The 25,245-nt window shown below is 43.7% G+C and overlaps 1 protein-coding gene across 2 annotated transcripts in view; it reads right to left on the minus strand.

The window, feature by feature from the left end:
• Window positions 1-25,245, minus strand: part of trappc9 (trafficking protein particle complex 9) — a 308,154-nt gene that overhangs the window by 259,075 nt on the left and 23,834 nt on the right. For both annotated transcript variants that reach the window (XM_035429796.1, XM_035429795.1), the window contains 2 exons: window positions 23,457-23,673; window positions 7,558-7,701 (listed from right to left, as the gene is read on the minus strand). In XM_035429796.1, coding sequence (XP_035285687.1) covers window positions 7,558-7,701; window positions 23,457-23,673 — 361 coding nt within the window. The remainder of the gene's footprint in view (window positions 1-7,557; window positions 7,702-23,456; window positions 23,674-25,245) is intronic.

Below are 25,245 nucleotides of genomic sequence, written 5' to 3' on the forward strand. Positions count from 1 at the left end.
AAAGGAGAGAAGTGCCGTGTGGTCCTTACTTTCAGGATTTAGCCAATCGGCGGCTCCTGAGGCCTACACCGCCTAAACCGGTCCCTTCCCCCACACAAGGACAAGGAGAGCGGCTCGGCACCAATTAGGCCGCGCGGTCACCTTCCCGTGACCCGAGGCGGCACTGAACCCAAATTAAGCTCACGGGCGCGGCAAAGGCTGACTTAAATAAAACATTTGAGCCGCGTTTTAATGCCACGGCCGAGGCTTCAAAGGTGCGGCCCCAGACGGTCTTTTGAACTAGAGCCTCGCCCAGATTGAAAGCTCCGCCTTTTCCGGCAAGTGACATTAAAAAGCACTAACGAGCAGCCTCCATCTTGACCACAGAGCTCAGAGGTGACGTTCCGGAGTACCACTTCCAGCAGACGGGGATGCTGAACCTTCTCTCTCACGCTGCGCGCGACTTGAGATTCTTCTCATAAACTTGGTTTGCAAGTGAACTTTTGGGTCATTTTTTACCTCCGTTACAGTCTGTCTTGCAAAAGGAACAGCCGGCCTGGAACGCCTTTCTAGAATGGTAAACACTCAGACCAGGCCGTGGGTGTTTACTGACAGAGTAATGTACAGTACACACCCAGTCAACAAATCCTTCCCAAGTTGCTTTAGAATGGATTTTTTTTAAACAAATAAGTTCCTGTAGCATTAGCATTATCCGGGCTAGGAGTTGCGCGCTCGCGCCGGCCTGACGAGGCCGTAAATCATCCCGCCGCTCGAGCCCGGCGAGACACGCCGATAAATCTCTCAAGGTTGCGCGCGAGTCGGCGGTACGGCGGGACACAATGGATAATAGCGGCCGCGCGGAAGCGAGCGCCGCGGCATGAGTAATACGGGCCGAGGGCGGGAGATGGGCCGGGCTTCTCCACGCCTTCGGGAAGGAGGCGGCCTGGAGGGGTTGCCTGAGGCCAGCGGAAAAACTTTCGGGGCATTACTGAAGCCCGGTTCCATTCCGCTCCAGCTCTGAGGCCGCGTTTAATGTTCCATAGCCTTCCGACAACATATTTTCGGTTTGGCTAATAACCGTAACCAAATAACTGCTGAAATAGTGTGAACTGCTCGAAACCATTTCCGAGTAATGAATCGGTGATATGAAAATTAGCCAATTAGTAGTACATTAGCTTTATGTAACAGCAAATGAATTTCTGCCCTTAGCCCCTCAGCATCTCCCAGAGCATGTTTAACCTGATGCGTCTTGTTCATACCGAGCAGAGTGAGCCTGTTTATAACTGACAAAAGATAAAAGCAAAGCGGTTATCAGCGGCTAATTGTGCATTTCAAATAGCCATCTATTTAATAACCTGAAAGAGCTCATTTGAGTCAGTACATTAACAAATTGAAATGGCTGGAACTTTTAGTTTTACCCAGTCAGCTCTGAAACACTGACACAATCTATGAGACTTTACTACCTACCGTCTGTGCACTGAAGGGTAGGCGATATTAATGGGGAGCTACAGTTAGTGAACAAAAACAGACACACTAATGTGAAGTCAGTTAATAGGGTGTTGGGCAACCATGTGTGGCCAGTACTCCCTGCGTGTATCGCAGCATACGGCAGGGATCCTCAAATCTGGCCATCTGGGCCAGTAGCACCGCTGGTTTTCATTCCTCTCCTCCAATCAGGGACTGATATAAACCTGACACACCATGTGAGTGTGACCTCCGGCCAATCAGTGACATTACTGGACTGTGGTCTATCAGGCAGAAGGGAAAACCATTAATACTACTGAGCTTTGAGCATTCCCACATTTGAGTATTCCCAGCATACTACTGCCTGGAATGTTGAAGGAGGAATACAATGTCTCTCTTCTACAAGAAATTCTTAAAGGCCCATCTTAAGGTACCATTCCAGAACATTTCTTAAATGTGTGAAGGGGTATGATCTGGTGATTGAGGAGGCCGAAATATATAGGTAATCACCATGATACTCAATCACCAAGATACTCCAACCATTGGGATGGAAAGAAATGCTTAACCATTGGCTGAAGATGATCACTCCACTAACAACTTAAATTGAGCTTGTCTTCTTAGGGTATGATGACAAACAGTTCACAACTTATACACACAGGTTATGTTTTAAAATTTCAGTAGCCCATTAAAGCACAGCTTTCAGTCATGGAAACATAAAATGGCCAGCCTTAGTCTCTTCACCTATAATTCATGTCACTGGTGCTCTGGCCTAAAATGGCTATTGCATGTCATCCTGACATACACTGCCCATTAATGGACACCAAGGTTAAATATTCTGTGCAAGTATATTTGTAAGAGGCAAAAGGCACTGCACACGTTAAACTGCTTCAGACCTTGTATGCATTTCCAGACCATCTTGAGTTGTCTGTTAAATAGACACTCTCACTTTGGGTGGGTAATGTTTTCCAGTAAATACAATCAAAATGGTGAAGATATATATGCTACTCACTTAGTGGACAAAAGTTATGAACTATGCAGGACAGAAGCAAGCAATCTTGCCTGGGGAATGGAGGATTCCCTGCAGTTTACTGTTAAGCTGCACTAGGCTTTGTGTGCAATGAGTCAGTGGCACTCGAAACGAGCACATAACTGAATGATAAAACTTAAGAGGGGCACAGAATAACCATGAGAGCTGGGATATATCCCTCCAGAAGGGCTAAAGCGAGAGCCCGAGGTTACTTCTGCAGCTAAGGGACTGTCCTAAAAGTCTCCACCACTCTGTATTCAAATGGAGGTCAAAGGGACCACTGCACAGCCTCAACTGGTCCTAAGGGACTGTCCTAAAAGTCTCCACCACTCTGTATTCTAATGGAGGTCAAAGGGACCACTGCACAGCCTCAACTGGTCCTAAGGGACTGTCCTAAAAGTCTCCACCACTCTGTATTCTAATGGAGGTCAAAGGGACCACTGCACAGCCTCAACACCACCTCACGGGGGCCAGCTCCACACAAGCACACAGAAATACAGGGCGGGGCAGTGCGGAGAACGCAACACAGAAGCAGTGCCGCGTAACCGCTCTGCTGGAATGCCTGTTATACAACACGCACCATGCTGGCGGGGAAAAGACTGTGAATGATCATGAGGCGGGAAGCAAAGGAACCTCCGACACTAAAGACGACAGCGCCGCGCAGAAGGAAGAAACCGTCGACAGGCTCGTAAATGCAATGACCAAGCCCGAGGGCCTACGCCGCATCAGGTACACAAAAAGTTAAACTAACGCGGATGCTTGTCTTTCACGTTCCCCCGAAAGACATTTCAGACAGGAGTGTCAGACGCCGCCCAGTCCTACGTTTTCCAATATAACGGCGCTTGAAGTACCTGACGCGCATCTCTGGGGTACGAGCGAGCCGTCGTTTCACGTTAACGGTTCAACCGCGGGTGAACCGCGCCCCTCGTTCCCGCAGCCCGGCCACGAGCGGCTCCAGCAAGCGGCGATGAATATTTCATGGCGTTAGCGCATGGTGTTAGCGCTCTCTCCAGCAGAGGATTACATGTGCCTCCATTATGTCATCGCCAAGGCGGTTAAAGGACTGCACGGGTGAGTACCTAAATCGAAAAAAAGCCCGGGCACCATCGCCGAGCCAGAGCTGCCGGTAGAGAGAGCACATTAACATCTGGAGGACACACGCTGCATCTACATTCCGTCTGCTGTCAAAGTTGACTCCCTGCGGTAGCACAAAATTCAGGAAGAATTCGGGGGGGGGGGGGGGTTTCCATGATCAATACAGATTATATGGAATTATTTACTGAATATACATATAAACTAAGCAAGCTACATTGATGTTATAGGTGTCAAAAACTAGTATTTCACAGTTAATTCCATTTCTAACAATATTACCTTGCAATTGACTGAAATAAAACTAGTTCTCATGTACTTTGTCCCCATGGCAACACACTCTCAGTCAGCTGGCTAATGCACACTTCGCAGCATGTGTTGTAAACAGGTGTTTCATTATTATCTCAAAAGATCCCAAATTTGGGAGTTTGGGGGGGGGGGGGGGGGGGGGGGGATAAAAATAAGCTGTATCCAAATATAAACTGCTGCTTTCTTGGCCAGGTCTCTCTTGAAAAAGAGATTTCAAATCTCAATGAGACTAACCTGGTTAAATAAAGGTTAAATAAAATAAAAAATAAAAAAAATGAGCCAGCTAAAAAAAATCTTCACTCTCTTCTTCACAACTCTCACACTCTCTGCTCATTCACAACATGAGAAACAAACATTACGAATACAATGCATTTATTCAATGGGCATCACTGTGGCACAGTCTTATGTTACCAGTGATCCTGAGGAGGATCAGAAGTTTTGCCGGTTTGCTTGCTTAAGGACTCCACACAGTCAAGTGACCATTGACTCTGCATTTCTTTTATCCGTACTAGTCATGGAACTGGACATTGACTGTGTACTGCCCTTGGAACAATAAATTAAAACATATAATCCTTTCCAGATTTATTCAAACCATTTGACAAAGACAAAAAAAAAAGTAAAATAAAAAAATATATTCACTGAGGAACACAGAAAATGGTCTACTCAATGATCTAATGGAATCAACAAAAAAGACATATCAAATTATCCAATTATTTCCCAAAAAATCAATAATGTTTGTTGCAAAAGGACATTTTTAGTGCTTTGTGTCCTCCTTTTGTGGGGATGATACGACTGAGTCATCTACTGTAGTGCTTTATGAGATCTTTGACAATTCTTCCATACAGAATCTTTCAAGATCCTTCAGATCCTTCAGTCTGCTATTGTGGGCTGCTATCCTCAATTTAAATCACAAAATTTTGACAGGCTTCAAGTCTGGAGACTGAGACAGTCTTCTGCATCTCAGTCTCAAGACTTGAAGCCTGTCAAACTTTTGTTTGGCCAATGCAAAAGGAGTCGTTTTGGGGCATTCCTCGGTTGATTCTGAGGTGTTTGTGGGATTATTGTCTTGCTGATGGTCTGAGTTTCCTGGCAAATGAAACAGGAAATGAAAAGTGAAATAGGTTTTTGACCAAAATGTCTGGGTACTTGGGCCCCAGAATCATTAGATGCAAAACAACCCAACATCAAAGATCCACTATCATATTTCACCACAGGTATGACGTCCTTTTCAAACTTTAGAATGCTTTTTCAGATGCCAAGCCCACCGCAGATGTGCATGTTCAAAAAGGTTCATTCTGACCTTGTACGACCAGAACACCCATTTCAAACTAAAATTCCGAAGCTGTTAAACGAACAGACACTTTGTTGATTGCTCTAAAAAGAGGTTTTTTTTTTTTCTCCCTTCCTGAAACCCTTTCAAAAAGCCGACTGGCATGAAGGTGACAACTGATGGTGTCCGTGGAGACTTTGTGTCCCAAAGGGGCAACCAAGTGTTGTTGATCCCACTGTGGTCCCAGAATTTATTTTTGCTGCCCAAGCCATATGCCTCACTGTGTGTGGGGAACTTAATAAATAATCATAATAATAATAATAATAATAATAATAACTTTATTTCAGTTTTTCATTCATTTGTTTGTTACTATCCTGACTTTTGAAAGTCAACAACACTGTTTCGTTAGTCCGGAGAGTACTTTGCCTTTCCCCACGATGATGGATGACATATGGATTTTACGCCTGATACCTCATATTTATACCCCACTGAAACAGGAAGTCATTGGAGGCCAAAACACAGTTCCTTGATACTGAGATGAACTTTAAAAAGTTGCATGTTATTGCAGATTTATTTCAGGCTGGCACCTACCTAAAATAACTGAATGTGAATAGCTGCATATTCATTCATTCATTTTCACATATTCATTTAGGGGAAAAAAACAACCGGTAAAACAAATTATTTTTCTCTGAACAGCAGCATACGAAGGAACTACCAAATAAGGAAACCACCAGCCACATTCTGTGCAAGGAATTCCGTGACATTCTGAAATGCGTAAGCACAGCCCACAGGAAATAAATACTGTACCTGTGAAGGGGACCGGTGATTACTGTGCGTTCAGTCAACAGCTTACCGCTCACAAGCCCAGAGGCAACATACATACAAATGATTATTGGACAATAACTCAGCTGCTAATGGTTAGCAAACAGAGGTGTTGCTAAAAACGATAACTGTCCATAAAAGCTGACAATTAGCATCTTGTAAACTGAGTGGGAACGCAGTTCAAAAATGAATACTAAGACCCTCTTGGGAGCATTCAGTTAAATTACTGTAATGTTTGGTGCAGTGATGTGCTCCACAGTCCAGAATCCAATGCTGAGCATGCCACTCCATTTGGGAGTCCTGCTGTGCAATGAGTTTTATATTAAAGTCAATGGCTAATGGTTTGCAAGTATAAAGGTATAAACCTTCAAAAGCAGACTAAAGACTCATCTCTTCAGGCTGCACCTCTCCCCACCCCCCCCCCCCCCCCCCCCCCCACAGCCTATAGTTTAGCTCAATGTACCTAGTTAGGCTAATACGATTACGTTAGTTTTTATTTGGCAGGATTGTTTTTGTTTTTGTCTGATTAGGCAAATGTGATTCCACATTTTTGGCAGGATTGTTGTTTGCTGAACAGGTTACTCTACAGGGTTGGAGTCCTGATCTATGTGGTCACTTCTGGCACTACGATCTTTACTTCACTCTAGTGTGTTTCTTTTGCACCTCTGCACCTTGAACTAATGCACTTGTACGTCGCTCTGGATAAGAGCGTCTGCTAAATGCCTGTAATGTAATGTAAAGGTGACATGCTGAAAACCAGATTGTATTTAAAGGAAATGTACGGTATAAGGCATGGGTAAGGCATTCTACTGCGTTGGTGTATGTGTGCTACTGAATGCCATGTTAGCTCAAGATGAGAATGAGGGAGACAATATCTGGGTGTGACTCGCTCCCGAGTCAGAATCCATCAAGTCCTTCCAGAAGTCCAGAACTGTTACAGCTGCCCAGTTGGACCTCCCAACCTTAGTAAATCTGTTCTCTCCCTCTCTGTGCCCATAATGGAATGCGATTTATTTAACTGACATAAACTCCAGTTAGGATTGAGGTGCATGCAAACCTGAACTTTCTAGCTGATGAATTGTTAAATCCCAGGCCCAGGATACCATAAAGCCATGTGTATAGTCACGTAAACAGAAAGAAATAGCGATCATAAACCTCAATGACATTCTCAAAAACGATACATAATTTCAAGGGGTTTACACTAAGCCGAAAGCACACCGTATCACTAAAGGGGTAATGAACTACAGCAAACAGACAAGGCAACAGTGGTTCACGGTGTGCCTCTGAGAGGGGGGTAAGTGGATGGTGCCACCACACAATACCATTTCCCCTAGTAATTCAGTTATGAATGTGACCCTTTGCTCTGTAGAGTTTGCGGCTGCCTGGATTTAGGCTCCCAAATCCATTCATTTCTGAATTTAGCACTGCTACAGCGGTTTGGACCGTGTGGTTATCGCTTGTCCTGTATGCACAGACTCAAAAGCACCACGGTGGCGTTTTTTTTCCCCTTCGTAATCCGGAACGTCCTCCCGCGGACGTTGGCCAGCCCTACGCCAGAGGGAGAAGGGAAACGGCGGGAGGAAGGGACGAGGCTGACCTTGATCGGACAGGAAGTCCAGCATGGTCTGCAGCAGGAAGGACAGGTGGCGGACGGACAGCCCCGGGTTGCCCATGCGCCGCGAGGCGTACACCAGCTCGTGAAGAAGCCGCATCTGCACCGCTGCCCAGCCGCGGTGGGTACCTGAAAGAGAGAGAGAGGAAAAGAGGGACAGGGAGTTTAGCCTGAAGCTAACCCGCAATGCCCACCCACCTGACATGCACGCAAACTTATTTATTTAACCTTTATTTATTAGAAGAAGAATGTCATTAATGCCCTAAACCAGCATTTCTCTGGACCGTGGGAGGAAACCGGAGGCCCCGAAAGAAACCCACACGGACATGGGGAGAACACGCAAACTCCACACAGAAAGGCCTTCTAGCTGCGAGGTGACAGTGCTTTCCACTGCACTAGTAAATCAGCAAGGAACCCGTATTTCTCTTTAACACTATGTCCAAAATATTTGGCACTCCGAAGGACACAAATTAATGCTGTCTGTCACAGTGGCAGACATACCGCTTTAGTTCAGCTATTTCTTTTTGAAGACTGTTTACCCTGCAGACAGTCTCTCTCCCACCACCGAGATTCGGGGTATGAAATGTGCAGCGTGTGTCAAACCCATCACAGGTGCGCTAAGTTATGAGCACTCATTTGTTTTCTTTCAAATTGAAGATCTCTGCTTCCTGCCTGAAAGCCCCTGGAGTCTGGAGGTGTCAGGGCTCTGTGAGCATGATGTCATTCTCCTGATTTTTTTTCTCCACTGCCTGCGCAGGAAAGAAAAAAAAAATCTTCAATTCATTCCAGTCAGATCCGTGTGACTCGCCAGCCCCTCTGTCAAATGTGTGTTCGCCCGGTCCTATTCGTCTAAATATAGCACTGCCTCAACATTTTTCACACAGCGGAGGGAAAAGTCTCCGGCACTGAACACTCGGCATCCTGCATCGATAAATTTCAGACAAACACCAGAGGGGGAAAATAAGAGCCACGCAATTTCCTATAATGTAGGAATGTTTACTATTAATATTAATTTTATTATATTGTGACAAATTGCAGCTGAAAAATGAAGACTTTTCAAAATATTAAAAAGTGGAGTGCCAGACATACTTTATTACTGCTGGGGAGTTACGACGCTAAGGCTAAAATACAACTGCACAAGATTTACGAACCAGTCGCACAGTGCGTCAGCATTAGCCAGCCACACGTTATGTTTCATACAGTGCATACATTTCATAATGTGCTGTAACTAGAAGGCCCGTGTAGGACTCCACTGATTTCACTGACGTTTATTTTGAGCACACGATTCAGACTTTAACGTGGAAACGTTAAGACCACAGAAAAAAATGTAATAAGGTTCGCATTACGCACAAAATAGACAGCTAGATAAACTCCGCCCCACAAGGCAGCTCAGTAAATCCCTTTAAAATGGGAAGGGTCCTCTGACGTTCGTCGCAAATCAGAAGGTATGCGTCACAGCCATGTTTTTAATCCAGTCAGGTGATCTCATTGCATCAGGGAGAGAGGGGACTGGATATAAGGCTGTCATATTCATATCTCATAAATATGTATGCCAACAGAGTTACTGAGAAGACCCTTTAGCCATCTGAAAGATAAGCACTGCGCAATGGAATAGTGCCATCAACTTATACTTAATTCAACTGAGAGCGCTTGCTTGTTGTCCTCGCCAAAACAAAAACATGCCTTTCCATACATAAAGATAGCAAACGTGCGTGCTTTGCATAACTGGACTTAGTAAATCAGGAAATATTAACTGCTCTCCATGACTGCAGCAAGCCCTTAATGTTCCCGTGATGGCTTTTCCTTTGGTAAATTGTACCCCAATTACGTGTAATTTTCTGCAAGCAAAACAATTTAGGCTATTAATTATTTTGGCCATCAAGCTGAATGTACAAATAGTCAGTTGGCTATTACGTGCAGTTTCGCAAATTTGAAGGGTGCTAACTTGGTAATGAGAATAAAAAATCATGATCAGTGGGTGTCCGAGGGTTTTATAATCCAAAAGTGGCAGTTTCTTAAAACATTCCACATTCCCGCGTTACAGATGAATCATATTTACGTGTCGATACAACATTTAAACGTTAGAGATTGGCGGCTATTAATACAGCTGGATTTTGCATAAACAGTCTATGAGCTTTTAGATAGTGAGGAACGCTGAGCTCACTTCATACTGAAATTGCAGTGCGCCGCTGGTGGGGGAGACATGGTTTCTCCGGGAGAAGAACGTACCATTACAACTCGTCGCGGGGGAGCCGCACTTCACAGTGCCCCGATGGAACAGCCCGAGTTGCACATAATTGGCCATAGCATTGCGCAGGGAGGGAGAGTGACAGGCAGAGCGACAGCCAACAGGGTGATGCGATGGCAACTCTTCTAGCTGGTCGGGCGCCTGCAGTTTGCGTCAGTAAAGCAGTCCTCCGGGGGACGATGACAGCGCTGCCGCAGGCCACGGACAGCAGGTTTAACGAAGCGGTGGCTAGCTGCGCGCCTGTGTTAGCGCGCACCTGGCCAAACTGGCACTGGATGCTGCCTCTGTAAGAATCTGCTCACACACCAAGCAGCAGCGGTATCTCACTGGCAAAGGAGCATGTGTAGTCTTACCTGCTGATACTGGAACGGGATCAATTTAAGGTTATCTTGGCCATTTGACTCCAAAACTAATGCTTTTACCTTTCCGCGCTAACAGTTATACATAGAGGGATCTGCAAGCAAGGGCTACAGCCGCTTTCCACCAGTAATGTGGCTCTGTACAGATCTCAGTCTATATTGGTACATGCAGACGTGCCTCTGGCTTGTGTAGACTGCAAAGAATTGTGTATCTTGCGATGGCACTAGTCCACAGGCAAGTGACTACGGGAGTTCTGTGTGTACGTTAGGACCTTAAAACCGCTAGGTGTGTAGTGGTTTAGAGTGAGAGAGGAATGCCAGGTTAAAGTGAACGCCATTCATTATGCAGTGTGTTCAGTAATAGCACACCGTGGTGCACTGTGAAATGTGAGTAGTGAAAATGCTGTACTCGAACGCCGCGCAGGAGGTCGTATTGACCGGTCGTCTCCTCGAACCATTCCACTTTTTTCCCTTACACACCCAAGGATCTAAGAAAAACCCCGAATCATCACAGAAAGATGCAATCACAGCAAAACAGCAGTAAACATCAATCACCCTGCCTGCATTATCCCTGTCACCCTATCAAACCAGGTTAACCTTTGCAGCATAGCTAGCTGCTGACTCGCAGCTAACACGCATTACCTACTGTTCACTTTTGAATGGTGTTCCAATGTCTTTATTCAGCGCCGCTGTACCAAACCATCAATGACACAAATGTGTTCCCCACAGCATTGGCTTTCCAACAACACCAAACATAATTACAATGCATATGGAAAACCTAAGGTTTACAAAATGCTATTACAGCTCCGTACGAGCGGGAGAATTCCGCAGAGGCAGCAAAATGACTGCCAAAGCGCTGTTGTGGAAATAGCATTGTCTCTCTGTCAAACCTTGCCCACTCCCTGTCAGAACCGTAAGCACAATCTGTTCTCCTTTGTGGGCCTGATAAGGGGCACACTTCTGTAAACCAACCTACACCTCATGCCTTACATGCGTTTGGCCATTCAAATTAGGACATAAAGAAAAATGGAAATGCATAGCGCAGGAAAGCAGATTCGTTGGCTGTTTTCCACAAACAGCTAAAGCTCACCCTTTCCCATTAAGCCCTTTCTCCCTTTATATTGCAGGTCATGAGGCATGTACCTTACATGTGTGCAGGTGATGGTACACATATATGATAGTAGGTTTGTTTACCATGTAAAATGCACTTTCATAAGTTGCTTTGGCTAAAAGTGCCTCCCAAATGACATGTAAACAATTTGATAACAACTACCCCAATAAGCAATGAGGTTTTTCTACAACTTTGTATGCATTTAAACATCTCATCTAACCATCAACCATAAAAATATATAGAGAATAGTAAATTCAGAAGGCTTCCCTCTTGTGTAGTAGCACATGCTAATTAGCCATTCATGAGTTATGACAGGAACACTGGATTCTAGGCATGTACTGCAAGCTACACCTTGACCTAAACGGATTCAGCGAGCTCACAATTTCAATCATAACATGACAACGTTCCTCAGGTTTGAGATGCTCCCCCCCCCCCCCCGCCCATTCTGCTGCTGAGAATACATTCTTCCTCGTCTCATCAAATTAATGCAAATCCCTTTTAAGCTTTTTGAAATGTGCCCAATAAGCGCTCTAAAAATAGAACCATTCCACCTGATTCCTGTGATCTAACATGAAACGAGTCCTTATCAGCCTCTGGGAGGGATCCAGAGGGCCGGATTTGGGCTACAGCTATACACAAAAAAGAGAATATATATATATTATATATATATATATATATATATATATATATATATATATATATCCCTCCTCGTCTCATCAAATTATATATATATATATATACGTCCTCTATATATATATTCAATGGTGTTATTTCCAGGCAGGACTGAAGGTGTCTGGCAATCCAATTAGCACACCACCAAGATAATGACACCAGTGCCACTGCAGAGCTATCGCCCTGTCACACACTGCCTGAATCAAAGGCACTGCACCTTCTGGCCCAAGAAAAGACACAGAGTCCTTGTAAAAGACGTCAGATACTGATCGCTCTCCTTTTTTCCCCCTCCGAAAGTATGGTTTAATAGCCCAGCTGCGCACTCAAATTGACAGGTAAGCTAGACTATTCCGTTGAACAGCACCGAGATGTGCTCGCCGTTCCCGTTAGCCTGGTTCTACGATTACTGGGTTGCAATCTTTCCTTCCGTTCCTTTGTAGCGCATGGGATTTTTCATAAACATCAGAACAGTGCCTTCAATCTAGAGCTTCACCTTAAGCATCCAGTTCTTCATTTCTGAGATACTGAATGGTCACTGCAGCGCATCAGATCTACACGGAATGGGTTAAGTGATACAGTAAAAAGGGGTCAAAGAAAATGTCCCTCAAATCTCATAAAGAACATGTTTTCATGTTGTCATCGCTCAAATACAATTCATTCACAGAGACACATATTAAATTGAGTTTTGGCATCCATTTGACCTCTCCTGGTCATTCTGGACTGTCTGGGACATGCTGGGGTTACCTTGACTACTGCAAACTCATTACATCATCTCGTTAGTCAGAGAGGCCAGTTTCTTTATCCTTGCAAAAGCCAATGATTGGGCATTTGGCCCATTATATCCTTTATACAGGGAACATTCAATCTAATGCTGGGGTGCCTTGTCCTCAGCATTTACTCAGTACTTCACTCAAGTCATCAAAGGCCGGAAATGTAACATTTATAATAAACGAATGGAGAACATGCCATCTTTGCCTAAATGCACAATTAAAAATAAAATGAACAATCTGAGAAGTTGGAATGAACAGAGAGAGAGGGAGGGATAAAGAGACAGAGAGAGCTAGAGAGACACTCGTCTGTGACTGTTTGACGGACTATCGATAGACCATCGGTTGACAGACTATCCCTCACCTTGCCCCTGCTAAAATTTAGGAGTGAGAATGAGTGCTCCCCTGGGTGAATAAAACCCATTTCCTTTTCGATTTCTCAAACTTCTGCCATCTCCACTTAGCCGGGCCAAGTGAGGTTCCACTCTTCTCCTTCCCTTAAAAGGAAACTCCAGGCTAGAGTTACACTGCTAGTAAACATGTAGTAGCAACAGGGCTGGGCAATATACCACAACAATAATTATTGAATTCAATCACAACCTTCCCCACCATATGGTGCATTACCTTTCTTTTCTTCTTCATCTTTTTAATTATACCGGAAGCGGTAGCAAATAACCAAACTAAAGAGAGCTGCCTGAAATGCTTCTGGAGAAAAAAAACGTAAGCACTGTTATCTGTTGGTAGGACCTGCGTGGATTTAAACTTGTATTTCAATGCTTATTCTCCAGGCATCCCCATATGCATTCCAACAGCACAGTCAAGTGGCTAATCATACAACTGAGTGTCTAATTGGGACATTAGTTGATCTAATATGGGGAGAATCAGGTAGGAAAGTGAACATGGATATTTAAATGCTGTGAAAAGCATGTCTTTGAGCCATCTCTTCTGGATCGGCTCCAGTATGTCGTTTTCCTACATTACCCAAAACTACATTCAGCACCTCCATTTGTGAAAAGGGTGTGGCATACATGGTCAGGTACATTGCCATTGACATTAGCCAGGAGTACTTAGCTAAAGGGCTAAAAGCAAAGTAGTAGATCGTGGCCATGCCCCCAATCCCCTGTGAAGCAACGCTGTCGCATTCTGGACTATTGAGGCTGCTAGCACAGAAAAAAATCTGTATACCCTCTTGAAAAATGACTCACTTCTCTCAGTAGGAGTATTGCACAAAGATGATTAGCAGCGATTCAAACTCCTGATTTCTTGTCCTTAAGGGGCTACAACCAATATCTGAAACTTACAGTTGGCGCTGTAGCGAGATGAAGACACACTCTCCTGTTAAACTCCTTTGTGCCTGCTGTGGCAATATCATCGTGCGAAGTCTCGCCGTCTACAGAACTCGAGTTTAGCTGTGGAAAAGTTAAATACTACACAACAGGAAAACAGGAGACTGGGATATGTTTTACATAACCAATATGCAAATTTTAACAATGCTTTAGCCTGAAATTATCTTTAACTATCCTACACCAGAGCTGCCCTCTCCACAGCCCCGCAAAGGGCTTTAAGCAGTGAAACCGTGCAAGCAGTTCAAGATGGTGTCACCCAGCTATCGATAACTGGCAAATTAATAAGGCCACAATGAGGGATAATTACAGGGAGAACCACAGAGGCCAGCAAGGTCTAGGCTGAAACACCACAGGGAACAGCGACACTGTGAAAGAGACTAACTTCCGAGAGCAATCAGCAGTCCAAGGATCACACGCAGTCACCTCCCCCCACCCCCACCCCCACCCCCTTGCCCTAGCCACATATGATGAGGGGTGACAAAATTACCCATACTTTAAACCACAAAGAAGCAAGAAGTCAGATCCCGGTACGTTCAGAGGGAAGCTTCACACTGAGCTTCGTCACTGAAAGATTTTTCCATTAAACAACTGAAGCAGCCATGAGAAGGGGAGGAAGAGAGCGTGATTTTATCACCACAGCTCTTCTTTCAATTTCACATTTACACACAAAATATCACTGGGCGGCTCTGAAGATCACGCACTTTATCCTGAAGAAAGATCGGCACAGCCGCATCAGAGAAAACAATTTATTTCAGTTGAGACCAGAGATAGACTGCTTGAACTGGGATATCTATGTCAAACATTCGACCGCTCACTTACATACGACACATTTTCCGTTGTTGTCTTTTCACTGCACATTTTTAGATGTGAACTGGTGCAAAATGTCCAAGCTGCATGAATCCTTCCAGCAACCCTTAATGAGCCAAACAATTCAAATGAAAAATCTCTTACAAGAAATTAGTCTAAATGCTAAAAGCATGCATTTATTTACATATTTAAATAATACATATTCAGTCATGAACCAAACCACTATCGACAGCAACTTAACTTGAGACTACATATGTAATATACACTCATCGGCCACTTCATTAGGTACTTGCTAGTACCGCGTGTGGTCTTCTGCTCCTGTAGCCCATCTGCTTCAAGGTTCGACGTGGTGTGCATTCAGAGATGCTCTTCTGCATACCTCGGTTGTAACGAGTCGTTATTTGAGTTACTGTTGACTTTCTATCAGCTCATACCAGTCTGGCCATTCTCTTCTGACCTCTGCCATCAACAAGACATTTTCGCCCAGAGAACTGCCGCTCACTGAATTATTTTCTATTTTTCGGACCATTCTCTGTAAACCCTAGAGATGGTTGTGCGTGAAAATCCCAGTAGATCAGCAGTTTCAGAAATACTCAAACCAGCCCGTCTGGCACTAACAACCATGCCACATTCAAAGTCACTTAAAATCACCTTTTTTCCCCATTCTGATGCTTGATTTGAACTTCAGCAGATCGTCTACATTCCTAAATGCACTGAGTTTCTGCCACGTGATTGGCTGATTAGATATCTGCATTAACGAGCAGTTGAACAGGTGCACCTAATGAAGTGGCCGGTGAGTGTATGTGTGTGTGTGTGTCTGTGTGTTACATACAATATTAAATATTATAAATGTTACATAGATGACATGGCAGGAACTAGGACCTTCACTTCTATTCAAGGGGCATAATCCTTCTACAACTGAAACATTACCACACGGTTTACAGAACCAACCAAAGTCTAAACACACAAAAATGACCAGTTATTTACACTGAAACGCGTAAGCCAAATTCTAGACACTATACAATTCTAGCGTCTTAACCGCCACTCTCAATTTATATGCAAATGAGGAAGGAAAGAAAGCCACTGAATTCACTCAAGGGAATGGTACACACATTTTAACATATTCATATAAACAGCTACAGCTGAAGCCAAATAATTCAAAAGCAAAGGAATAATGACTACTGGTTTTCACTCAGGGCCAAATCCAGACCTGCGCTGAAGTGCATTTTCCACGTAACACATCATGGCAAGAATGAGAGTTACCTGGAAAAACGCAATTAATGCACAACCACTCATAAAGAAGTCATTACAAATATGCATCTGTGCTTGTATACACATATTTATTTGTGTGTGTGTGTGTATATATATATATATATATATATCAATATATACACAGTATATATACACACACTGCATTTCCAAAAGACTGAGCATCCGTACGCAAGCCTAACACCACCATGCAATGCCAAGCATCAGCTGGAGTGGTGTAAAGCACACCGCCATTGGAATCCACAGCAGTGAAAAAATGCATTCGCAGGAGTGATGAATCACGCTTCATATCTGGCAGTCTGACGGACAAATCTTGGTTTGGCGAAATGCATAGTGCAGACTGTACTGGTCCGAATAGTGCAAACTGTAAGGTTTGATGGAGGAGGAATAATGGTCTGGGGCTGTTTTTCATGATTTGGAGCCCTAGGTCCCTTAGTTCCAGTGAAGTGAAATCTTAATTCTACAGCATACAATGACATTCTAGAGAATGGTGCACTTACAACTTTGGGGAAAGTGTTGGGAAGGACCTTTCCTGTTTCAGCATTACAATGCACCTGTGCACAAAGTAAGGTTTGCCAAGTTTGGTGAGGAGGAACTTGACTGGCCTGCACAAATCCCTGAACTCTACCCCGTCAAACACCTTTGGGATGAATTGGTATGCCAACTGCATGCCAGGCCTTTCGTCCAGCATCAGTGCCCAACCTCACTAATGCTCTTGTGGCTGAATGGAAGTGAATCCCTGCAGCCATGTTTCAAAATCTACTGGAAAGCCTTCCCCGAAGAGTGGAGGCTGTTACAGTAGCAAAGGCAGGCAGACTCCATAATAATGCCAATGGTTTTGGAATGAGAAACATATATATATATATATATATATATATATATATATATATATATACATATATAATGTATATATTGTCTTTAAATATATACATATTTTATTCATTATTTTTCCCCAGAGTGACACACCCATGCATAAATTATAAATATGGAATAATAGCCTGGATAGAGAAGGGATGCCTCTCTTTTATGGCTTCAGGTCATAAAGAGTCGTCTCTTGTGAATAAGCATATCTACCATATGCAAGCTGTCCTCTTTCTGTTCCAGATAAGCATCAAGTATATAGACATGGAATTTTAGACCTGACAAATATTACACACGGTGTTTGCAACCAGAAAGGAACACAGCTTATATAACCATAACTATTTAAAAAAAAACAACTAACATAATGCTGACAGAGTTATTAAGTCAATATTTAACAGCAAACTCTAAACTGGCATGAAAGCTGGCACAATTGAGGGGATTAATCATTCAAGCAAGGAGGGAAATATTGCCTTGAACATACAGGATATTTTATTTATTTAAATTCACAAGAAAAAGCCTCGGACACACTATAAAAGTAGGCCACTGTGGCACCACTGGACTTGGGACAGATATACCACACAAAGTTAGAATGTGTACCCAGGGTGGGAGTACATGGTTATAGCCAAGAACTTTCCCTAGCTTGTACCATTCTTGCCTAACATTTCCATGGATTTATTACTGTAATTACCACCCAATCTCCATGCTGTCATTTGTTAGTAAGATATCAGAAAATTCTGCAACTGAACAATTCTGCGGGAGAATTTCATTCTGGTGTTCATCCAGATATTAACACTGAGACTGTCCAGTTTCACATCTGCAATGTCCTCTGTTAGCCAGATGCTGGGCTGATGACTACCTCGGCTTCAATGCAGCTTTGACACTGTTAATTATGATATCCTGCTGCTGTGACACCAGTCCAATGTTGGCTTGTGCGGGGAGGCCCTCGAGTGACTTGAATCATATCGCTCCAAGCGTTCCCGTTTTGTCCCATTAGCTGATACAAAGCCATCAACCAGAGCCCTTGGATATGGTGTTCTCAAGGGCTCAATATCGGGGCTAGTGCTGTTCAGTGTGTACGTACCGCTGGGTGACATCATCAGGAAGTATAATTTTGGGGTCCAAATTCTGTGCCGATGACAGACAGGTTTATGCATCATTTCCAGCCAAAAGTGACTTGGCAGCATTTGTGCTTACTGAGTGCCTTACTGAATTTAAAACACGGACGACAACAAATTGGCAGAAGCCAGCACTGAAAAAACAGAAATATTCCTGATTGGATCCAACAGCCACACATAAGACTTCAATACATTTGGATGAGAATCCAATCTCATTTTGAATTCTGGGTGTTATTTTTGTCCCCAAGCTCTTGCTTCAAAATCATTTCAAACCATTTGAGCAACATTCTGAAACTTACACTGAGCAAGCGTCTGAGCAGGGAGGACACAGATGTGTTGGTCCACTCCGTCGCTACGACTAAACTGGAATGATGCAGTTCTTTGTTTGCTGGACTTCCTGACGGTAAACTGAATAGACTGCAGTCTGTGTAAAATACAGCTGGCAGGCTATTAGCTCACACCCGCAAGATTGAAAACATCACACGTATTAACAAAATCGCTGCAATGGCTGCTGTTAAATAGTGTACTGCAAGGTCTCAACTTATAAGGCCTTCAATGGCAAAGAGCCCTGATGCATTGCAGAGCTGTGGCAGTCAGGTCCTTGTGCTTGGAAGGCAGGGGACTACTGGCGGTGCCCAGGCCTCAAATCGCAAAGACTCAGGACCTTCACTTGCTATGTTTCCCATCATGGAACTCTCTAGAAAACATTGCTTTTTGACTGTGCTTTTATTCAATATGTGCATGGGTGACCGAACTGTGCTTCAGCTACATTTGGCTGATCATTTTAAACTGTCCATTGCCCTGAGACACTGGTGAGTGGCGACATAAAAATAAAACTGACTGATTGCAGGGAGGTTTTTAAGTGCAGAACATAACTCCCAGATATAGAAAAATAAATCTATTGCTTCTACCACGACACTAGTTGTTGCTTAGTGATATCTAGGTCCCTGATTTTGAATGAATAAGAACCAAGGCTCATCAGCTGTTGGTGACCCAAGCATGTTTTTAGTCAGTTGTTTGCATGCTGGTGAAATTGTGTCTTATCATATGGTCCACAGTCTAACAAGAAAGAGACTGTTGCACATTGTTATTGAAAGGTGATTTTTCAATGGTGGGGAGTCATTTCTTGCTGACAGGTGATGTCTGGCTCACAGGTGCAGCAAGAGCAATTATTCCTATACAAAATAAGGGCACTGTTAACCTCTTAGCGCATTGCCCCTAGTGGTGGGCACGCCCGCGTGCCTAGATTACTAAAGTCAAACATTCGGTGCTACTGCAACCAACGTGTGAGATGAAAACAGAAACGCGTTGTTTCAGTTTCATTAGTAGACGATACATGACAACTATGCCGAAAACGGAGTTTCGCAGCCCCACCATTGTCGCTCCGGTCGTTCATTTAACACGCACCCCCTCCCTGCAGTCTCATCTAAAAAACACCCCCCACCCTTGACATAATGGACAATATTGTCTATCCTGGCATTAATAAAAATATTCTTTCACCACTAAAAAATCGTATTCCGTCATAGCAGCAAGATAAACCCGACAATAGCACTAAGATATGCCTATACAGCAGTGAAAACGCTGCTCACTGAATAACGAAATAAACGAGAAAAAGTTTTTAAAAATGATACCATGTCATTCTACAGTCAATATCTGGGACTAAATATTGAATAAATATAAAACCTTACTGTTGGTTTTACGTGTAGAGATGTCCCTTTTGAGACTGCGTGGTCATATATTGTCTTGGACAATCCGTTTGGGAAATATAGGCGCATCTGTGACGCCTGGGTATCTTCCAAAATAGCTGTGCGTAACACCACACCTGTTGTTTACGGCGTCGTCGTCCTTTTTAGTACAGTCTGACTTGATTTACAATTCATTTATTCGGTAGGCGACAGTATAAGCTTTCTAACGATGTATAACATGTCTAATTCTGCTTTTGGAATAGCGTTTTATAGGTCAGCGTAACAGAAAATATTCTTACCATAGCATTCACTTACGCAATCACTCTGTTAGCAGACAAATACGATGCACCTAACGAAACGTGTTCAAGGATATTTCGTAATTTCTTGGAAAATACTATTATTATTGAGGACTTCTGAACATAGCTAAACCATATGTTTGCTGATAGACCTAGCTGACATCGTTTTCTGGAGCAAAACAGAAGCGAATAGAACAATATCATTGATACCGTCTCTGTCTCTATCTACTGAACATAGAGGAGATTTCATCATTGCTATGTAAGTATTACCGTTCAAAATATTTCGGTTATATACGTTATTTTTGAAATTGAGTATCTTTAAATAGGTTAGTGGTGTTATATAATGTAAATATTTTACACTGTAATGTAAGCGTTAGACGGAAGTGTAATAGTTTTTGTGAAGCATGCAACAGTGATGACGTCATAGCTGGAACATTGCCAAAACGTGGTGGACGGGTGAAAATTGTTTTCATGTTGTCTCATCCCCATACAAGAAAACATACGGGAGTACAGAGTATAGAAATACACACGAGTTAATTATTACACATTTAGGTACTGTACCGCATTGTGTGACAATGTTTTTGCATTATTTTTTTAATCTGATAGCAATGTTTCATCTTAAACCCTCATAAGGGGCTCATTTATATGCTTTATAATGGACAAAAATCATTTTATTCAATTTTGGAGAGATTCTGGATATGTTTCTGGACACCTAGCTATTTTAGACCACTGTACTGACTGAAAGCTTGTAATTCCCATTTGAAAATTATGCAACAGTGATTTTCTTGAGTCAAAACAGTTGATTTGTAGTGAAATACATGGATATGTTATGATTTACAGCAATGCATAATTTAGACATTTTGGATAGATTTGGAGATGCTGGGTACACTGCTTAGTTTTTGCTTCATACATCTATAGTAGTTCTACATATCCACCCTTAGATTTTATGAACTTGTGGTCAAGACGTTTTTGACCTAGCACATGTATAGTTTAACCTCCTGCATATATTCAATCTCGCAGTATTTCATTGCAAACTTAAAAAGTGCAAATTTATTTTGGATTTTTTGTCAAAACAATTGCATTTGTGGCACTTTATTTCTTCCAAAATTATGAATATAAACTAATCTGTGTTAGTATTGTAAATTGTACAAATGTCTTGCTTCATTTAAGCCATTTTTCAAGTCTCTGTGGTGTTCACGTCTGGAGTTATAAAGCTTTAAATAGGGTACCCCCTAAATGGGCAAGGATTGGCAAAATTTGGCTTGTTCCTTAAGAGGTTAAGCCAACGTACGACTTCAGCACACTTGCACACAATTTACACGAAGGAACCAAACTCATAACACATATTTTAATTCTTGATTTCAGATTGCAGTTAAACATGTAATAAAGGGCCCAAATTTTTTTAAATAGCAGGGATACCGTTTGGGCTGACCTCCTTTTGTTGACCAATTGATTGTGCTCACGGTCGCCCAAGACTCAACCAAAACGTCTGTGTGCGTGTGTGTGTGTTTGTGTGCACGTGTGAGTGTGCGCGCGTGTGTGTTTGTGTGCACCTGTGAGTGCGCGCGCGTGTGTGTGTTTGCGCGCGAGTGTGTCTCTGTACAGTGCAGGCTTCAAGAGCTCCTTCTGACAATGCAGCAGGAGAACCGCCCTCCACACTCCAGGCAATACCCCGTCTTTAAACACTTGAGCGCAAACAACACAGAAAGAGTCAGAGCGTGCAAGTCATGACCCAATCTAAACAGCAAGGCGAAAGGGAAACGTCTTGGTAAATATTCAACAGTACTGTTTTGCTTGTTGGGGGGGGGGGGGGGAATCACTGCACAACAACAATTACTCTGACTCAATAACCTGCTGCAGCAGAACAGAGAAGGGAAAGGCAACATCATAGACCATGCTTACAAATCTTGAATCTGACTACGAAAGCATTTTCCTTCCTCAGAAAAGCTCTATTTGTGCAAGTGGTTTATGGGGTCAAGGATCCTGTTGCAGAAACTCAAAAACCGAATACGGGAAATTGTATAAGTGCCGCGGTCGCCTGGAAAATGTTTTTGAAACCCACAGTTAAGTGGATGCATAAAGTAGGAGGTTGAGTACCAGCTATATGGAAACACTTACAGCTGAGTCCTTGCACTGGATTTTTGAATATTTGTAAAACCTGAGTCTAGGACTGATTGAAGTTTTTTTCAGGAAGAGTGGTGCTCAGCACACATAGCACTCTAAGAGGATGCCTCTTTAAAAAAAGCCCTTTAAAACAAAGGTTAGAAAAGGACAAGGCTGCAGCCGAACTCACAATAGCTTAACTGTAGTCTAACAGTCAATACCAGAACAAAGCGAAGCATGACCTCCGCAAATCTTTGGTCCTCTTCATTCTAAAGCTTTACTTCGGCCTGATTTATTCAGAGATGTCAGCCACACTGGCAGCCATTTCAGTCATTTCAGCTAGCGACGGGACATCTGGCAGCCCTGCCGACTGCCAGGTGCGCGCAAAGTTAATGGTTTACCTCCATCGCAACCAAGATTACTGTCCACACCAGTGGTCTCCAACCCTGGTCCTGGAGAGCTACAGGGTCTGCTGGTTTTTGTTTTCATCTTAAAATCGGCACCCAATTGAGACCCAAGACACCAGGTGAGTTGAGTTAACTGTGTAATCAACTGCTCTAATTGATTCATGAAGTGCAGAGTCACTATGAAAACCAGCAGACCCTGTAGCTCTCCAGGACCAGAGTTGGAGACCACTTTGCAGAAGTCCTTGTTTTCAAGGGACAGGCTGTAAGGGGTTACCTTTGCAGAAGTCTTTAGGGTGTGAGGGACAGGCTGTAAGGGGTTACCTTTGCAGAAGTCTTTAGGGTGTGAGGGGCAGGGTCTAAGGGGTTACCTTTGCAGAAGTCTTTAGGGTGTGAGGGACAGGGTCTAAGGGGTTACCTTTGCAGAAGTCTTTAGGGTGTGAGGGGCAGGGTCTAAGGGGTTACCTTTGCAGAAGTCTTTAGGGTGTGAGGGGCAGGGTCTAAGGGGTTACCTTTGCAGAAGTCTTTAGGGTGTGAGGGACAGGCTGTAAGGGGTTACCTTTGCAGAAGTCTTTAGGGTGTGAGGGACAGGCTGTAAGGGGTTACCTTTGCAGAAGTCTTTAGGGTGTGAGGGACAGGCTGTAAGGGGTTACCTTTGCAGAAGTCTTTAGGGTGTGAGGGACAGGCTGTAAGGGGTTACCTTTGCAGAAGTCTTTAGGGTGTGAGGGACAGGCTGTAAGGGGTTACCTTTGCAGAAGTCTTTAGGGTGTGAGGGACAGGCTGTAAGGGGTTACCTTTGCAGAAGTCTTTAGGGTGTGAGGGACAGGGTCTAAGGGGTTACCTTTGCAGAAGTCCTTGGGGTCGAGGGACAGGCTGTAGCCGGGCAGGGTCTCCAGCAGGAGCTTGTAGCAGGCCCTCCAGCCGGGCTCGGGGATGGTGGGGGCCACGCACTGCATGGCCGCCACCCGCTTGAAGAACGCCGACTTGCGGTGGAAGCCGATCAGGTCGTAGAGCTCCGACAGGATGCTGTAGCGCTGGATCTTCTCCTCTTCCGACAGCTTGGGGGGGGGGCGCAAAAACACGCCAGTTTTACTTAAGCGCCCGTTTTCTGGCTTTGAATGGAAACACAGCGCTCACATACACTTCCTGTGACGATGCGGCAGGTAAGCACACGCCATGTGATGCGCAAATGGAACGCCGACGGAAAGGCAGATGCATTTCCCATCACCGTTTCCTCACGAACAATTCATTTAAGAGTCACTGATTAACAAATACTTACACAAACAGCATATTTATATCACTGTGGAACATACACTGTATGTCTGGTTAATAGATGGGCTAAGTTTCTTAATGCAAAAATGTCATCGAGGCATTAAAAGTACACAAGAGTGATTACTTCTGCAACACCTGAAGTGTGTCTGTCTATGCCTCACATGTGATCATGCCAAGATCGCCCTGATGAACACCTCAGCAGTAGTTTCATTTCTTCAGTATTATTCCTGCTAGCTTTATTCACCCAAGTTTTTACCTGGCATGTCCCTGAACCCGTTCTTATCATCATTGCAAAATAGCATGGCCCCAAATGTGCCTTTCACAGATAGCAGTAGCGTTATTAAAACACAAAATTCTGACAGAAATAATGCACATTTTTAACTCTAATGGCACATTTGCGCAACACCACTCCATCAGCTTAAGCTGAAATTAAGTCACAATATCGTCTGCATGATGTTATTTTATTGTGTTACATTATAAGGCATGGGTACACTAGGCAATAAAAAGCTAATAATAACAGTGCAGTATGTGCTTTTAGCCTAAGTGTTTATGGGTAATTATGAATGAAAAACACTTGTCACAGAATCCTCAGCTAATCTGTTGTACGAAAGTCAACACAGTCTGCTGCCATCACACAGATTTTGAGTAATATAGCACAAAGCTCAGAGGCATATCAGTCATTTAGATACATTCATTCACTGCTTATAATTTCATTGGATATGTCCAGAGTGACACATCCTTCATGAGAATTACTTTAGATAACCCTGTAAACTGCTCCCTTTAGACACACAAGTTTCACAGGGTTTCCTGCATGGCCCCAGTGAAAGTACCAAAAAAAACCATTCAGAGCAAAACGGTAAGTGGAACGACTGAACTGAAAAATGTTATTGATCATAGGAGAGGCGGGAGGACGCAGGGATCTTTCCATCGCCGCGCAGCGCGTCGCCGCTTCCAGAAAGGGAGGGGCGGGCGAGCTCTCCGCGGCTGGGCAGAGCGATGGCGGTCATCGCCCGTTTCTGACACGCGCCACACGCACCCTGAGCTCACGCCACGCTCGCAGCGCACGGCATCGCACGCCGCGGGCTGCCAAGACCGACAAGCCATTCCTCAGATGTCAGCGTTTATGCTAATGGGGCTTTAATTACGCGTTCCCTTATAAGAGCAATTTAGCATTAATTAAACGCTACACTGTTGCTCGACTCAAATATGATTCGCACCCAAAATATTGCCGCTTTATTCACATGAATTCGCCCGAGAGTTCCACAGATGGGCCTTTGTTTCTCTCCCCGCCAGCTTGAAAATGACAGGATTTTAATATTTCCATGCATGAAATATGGGAGTATTTAATTATTTTTCAA

Source organism: Anguilla anguilla, chromosome 8 (genome assembly GCF_013347855.1).
Source record: "Anguilla anguilla isolate fAngAng1 chromosome 8, fAngAng1.pri, whole genome shotgun sequence".
Taxonomy (NCBI): domain Eukaryota; kingdom Metazoa; phylum Chordata; class Actinopteri; order Anguilliformes; family Anguillidae; genus Anguilla; species Anguilla anguilla.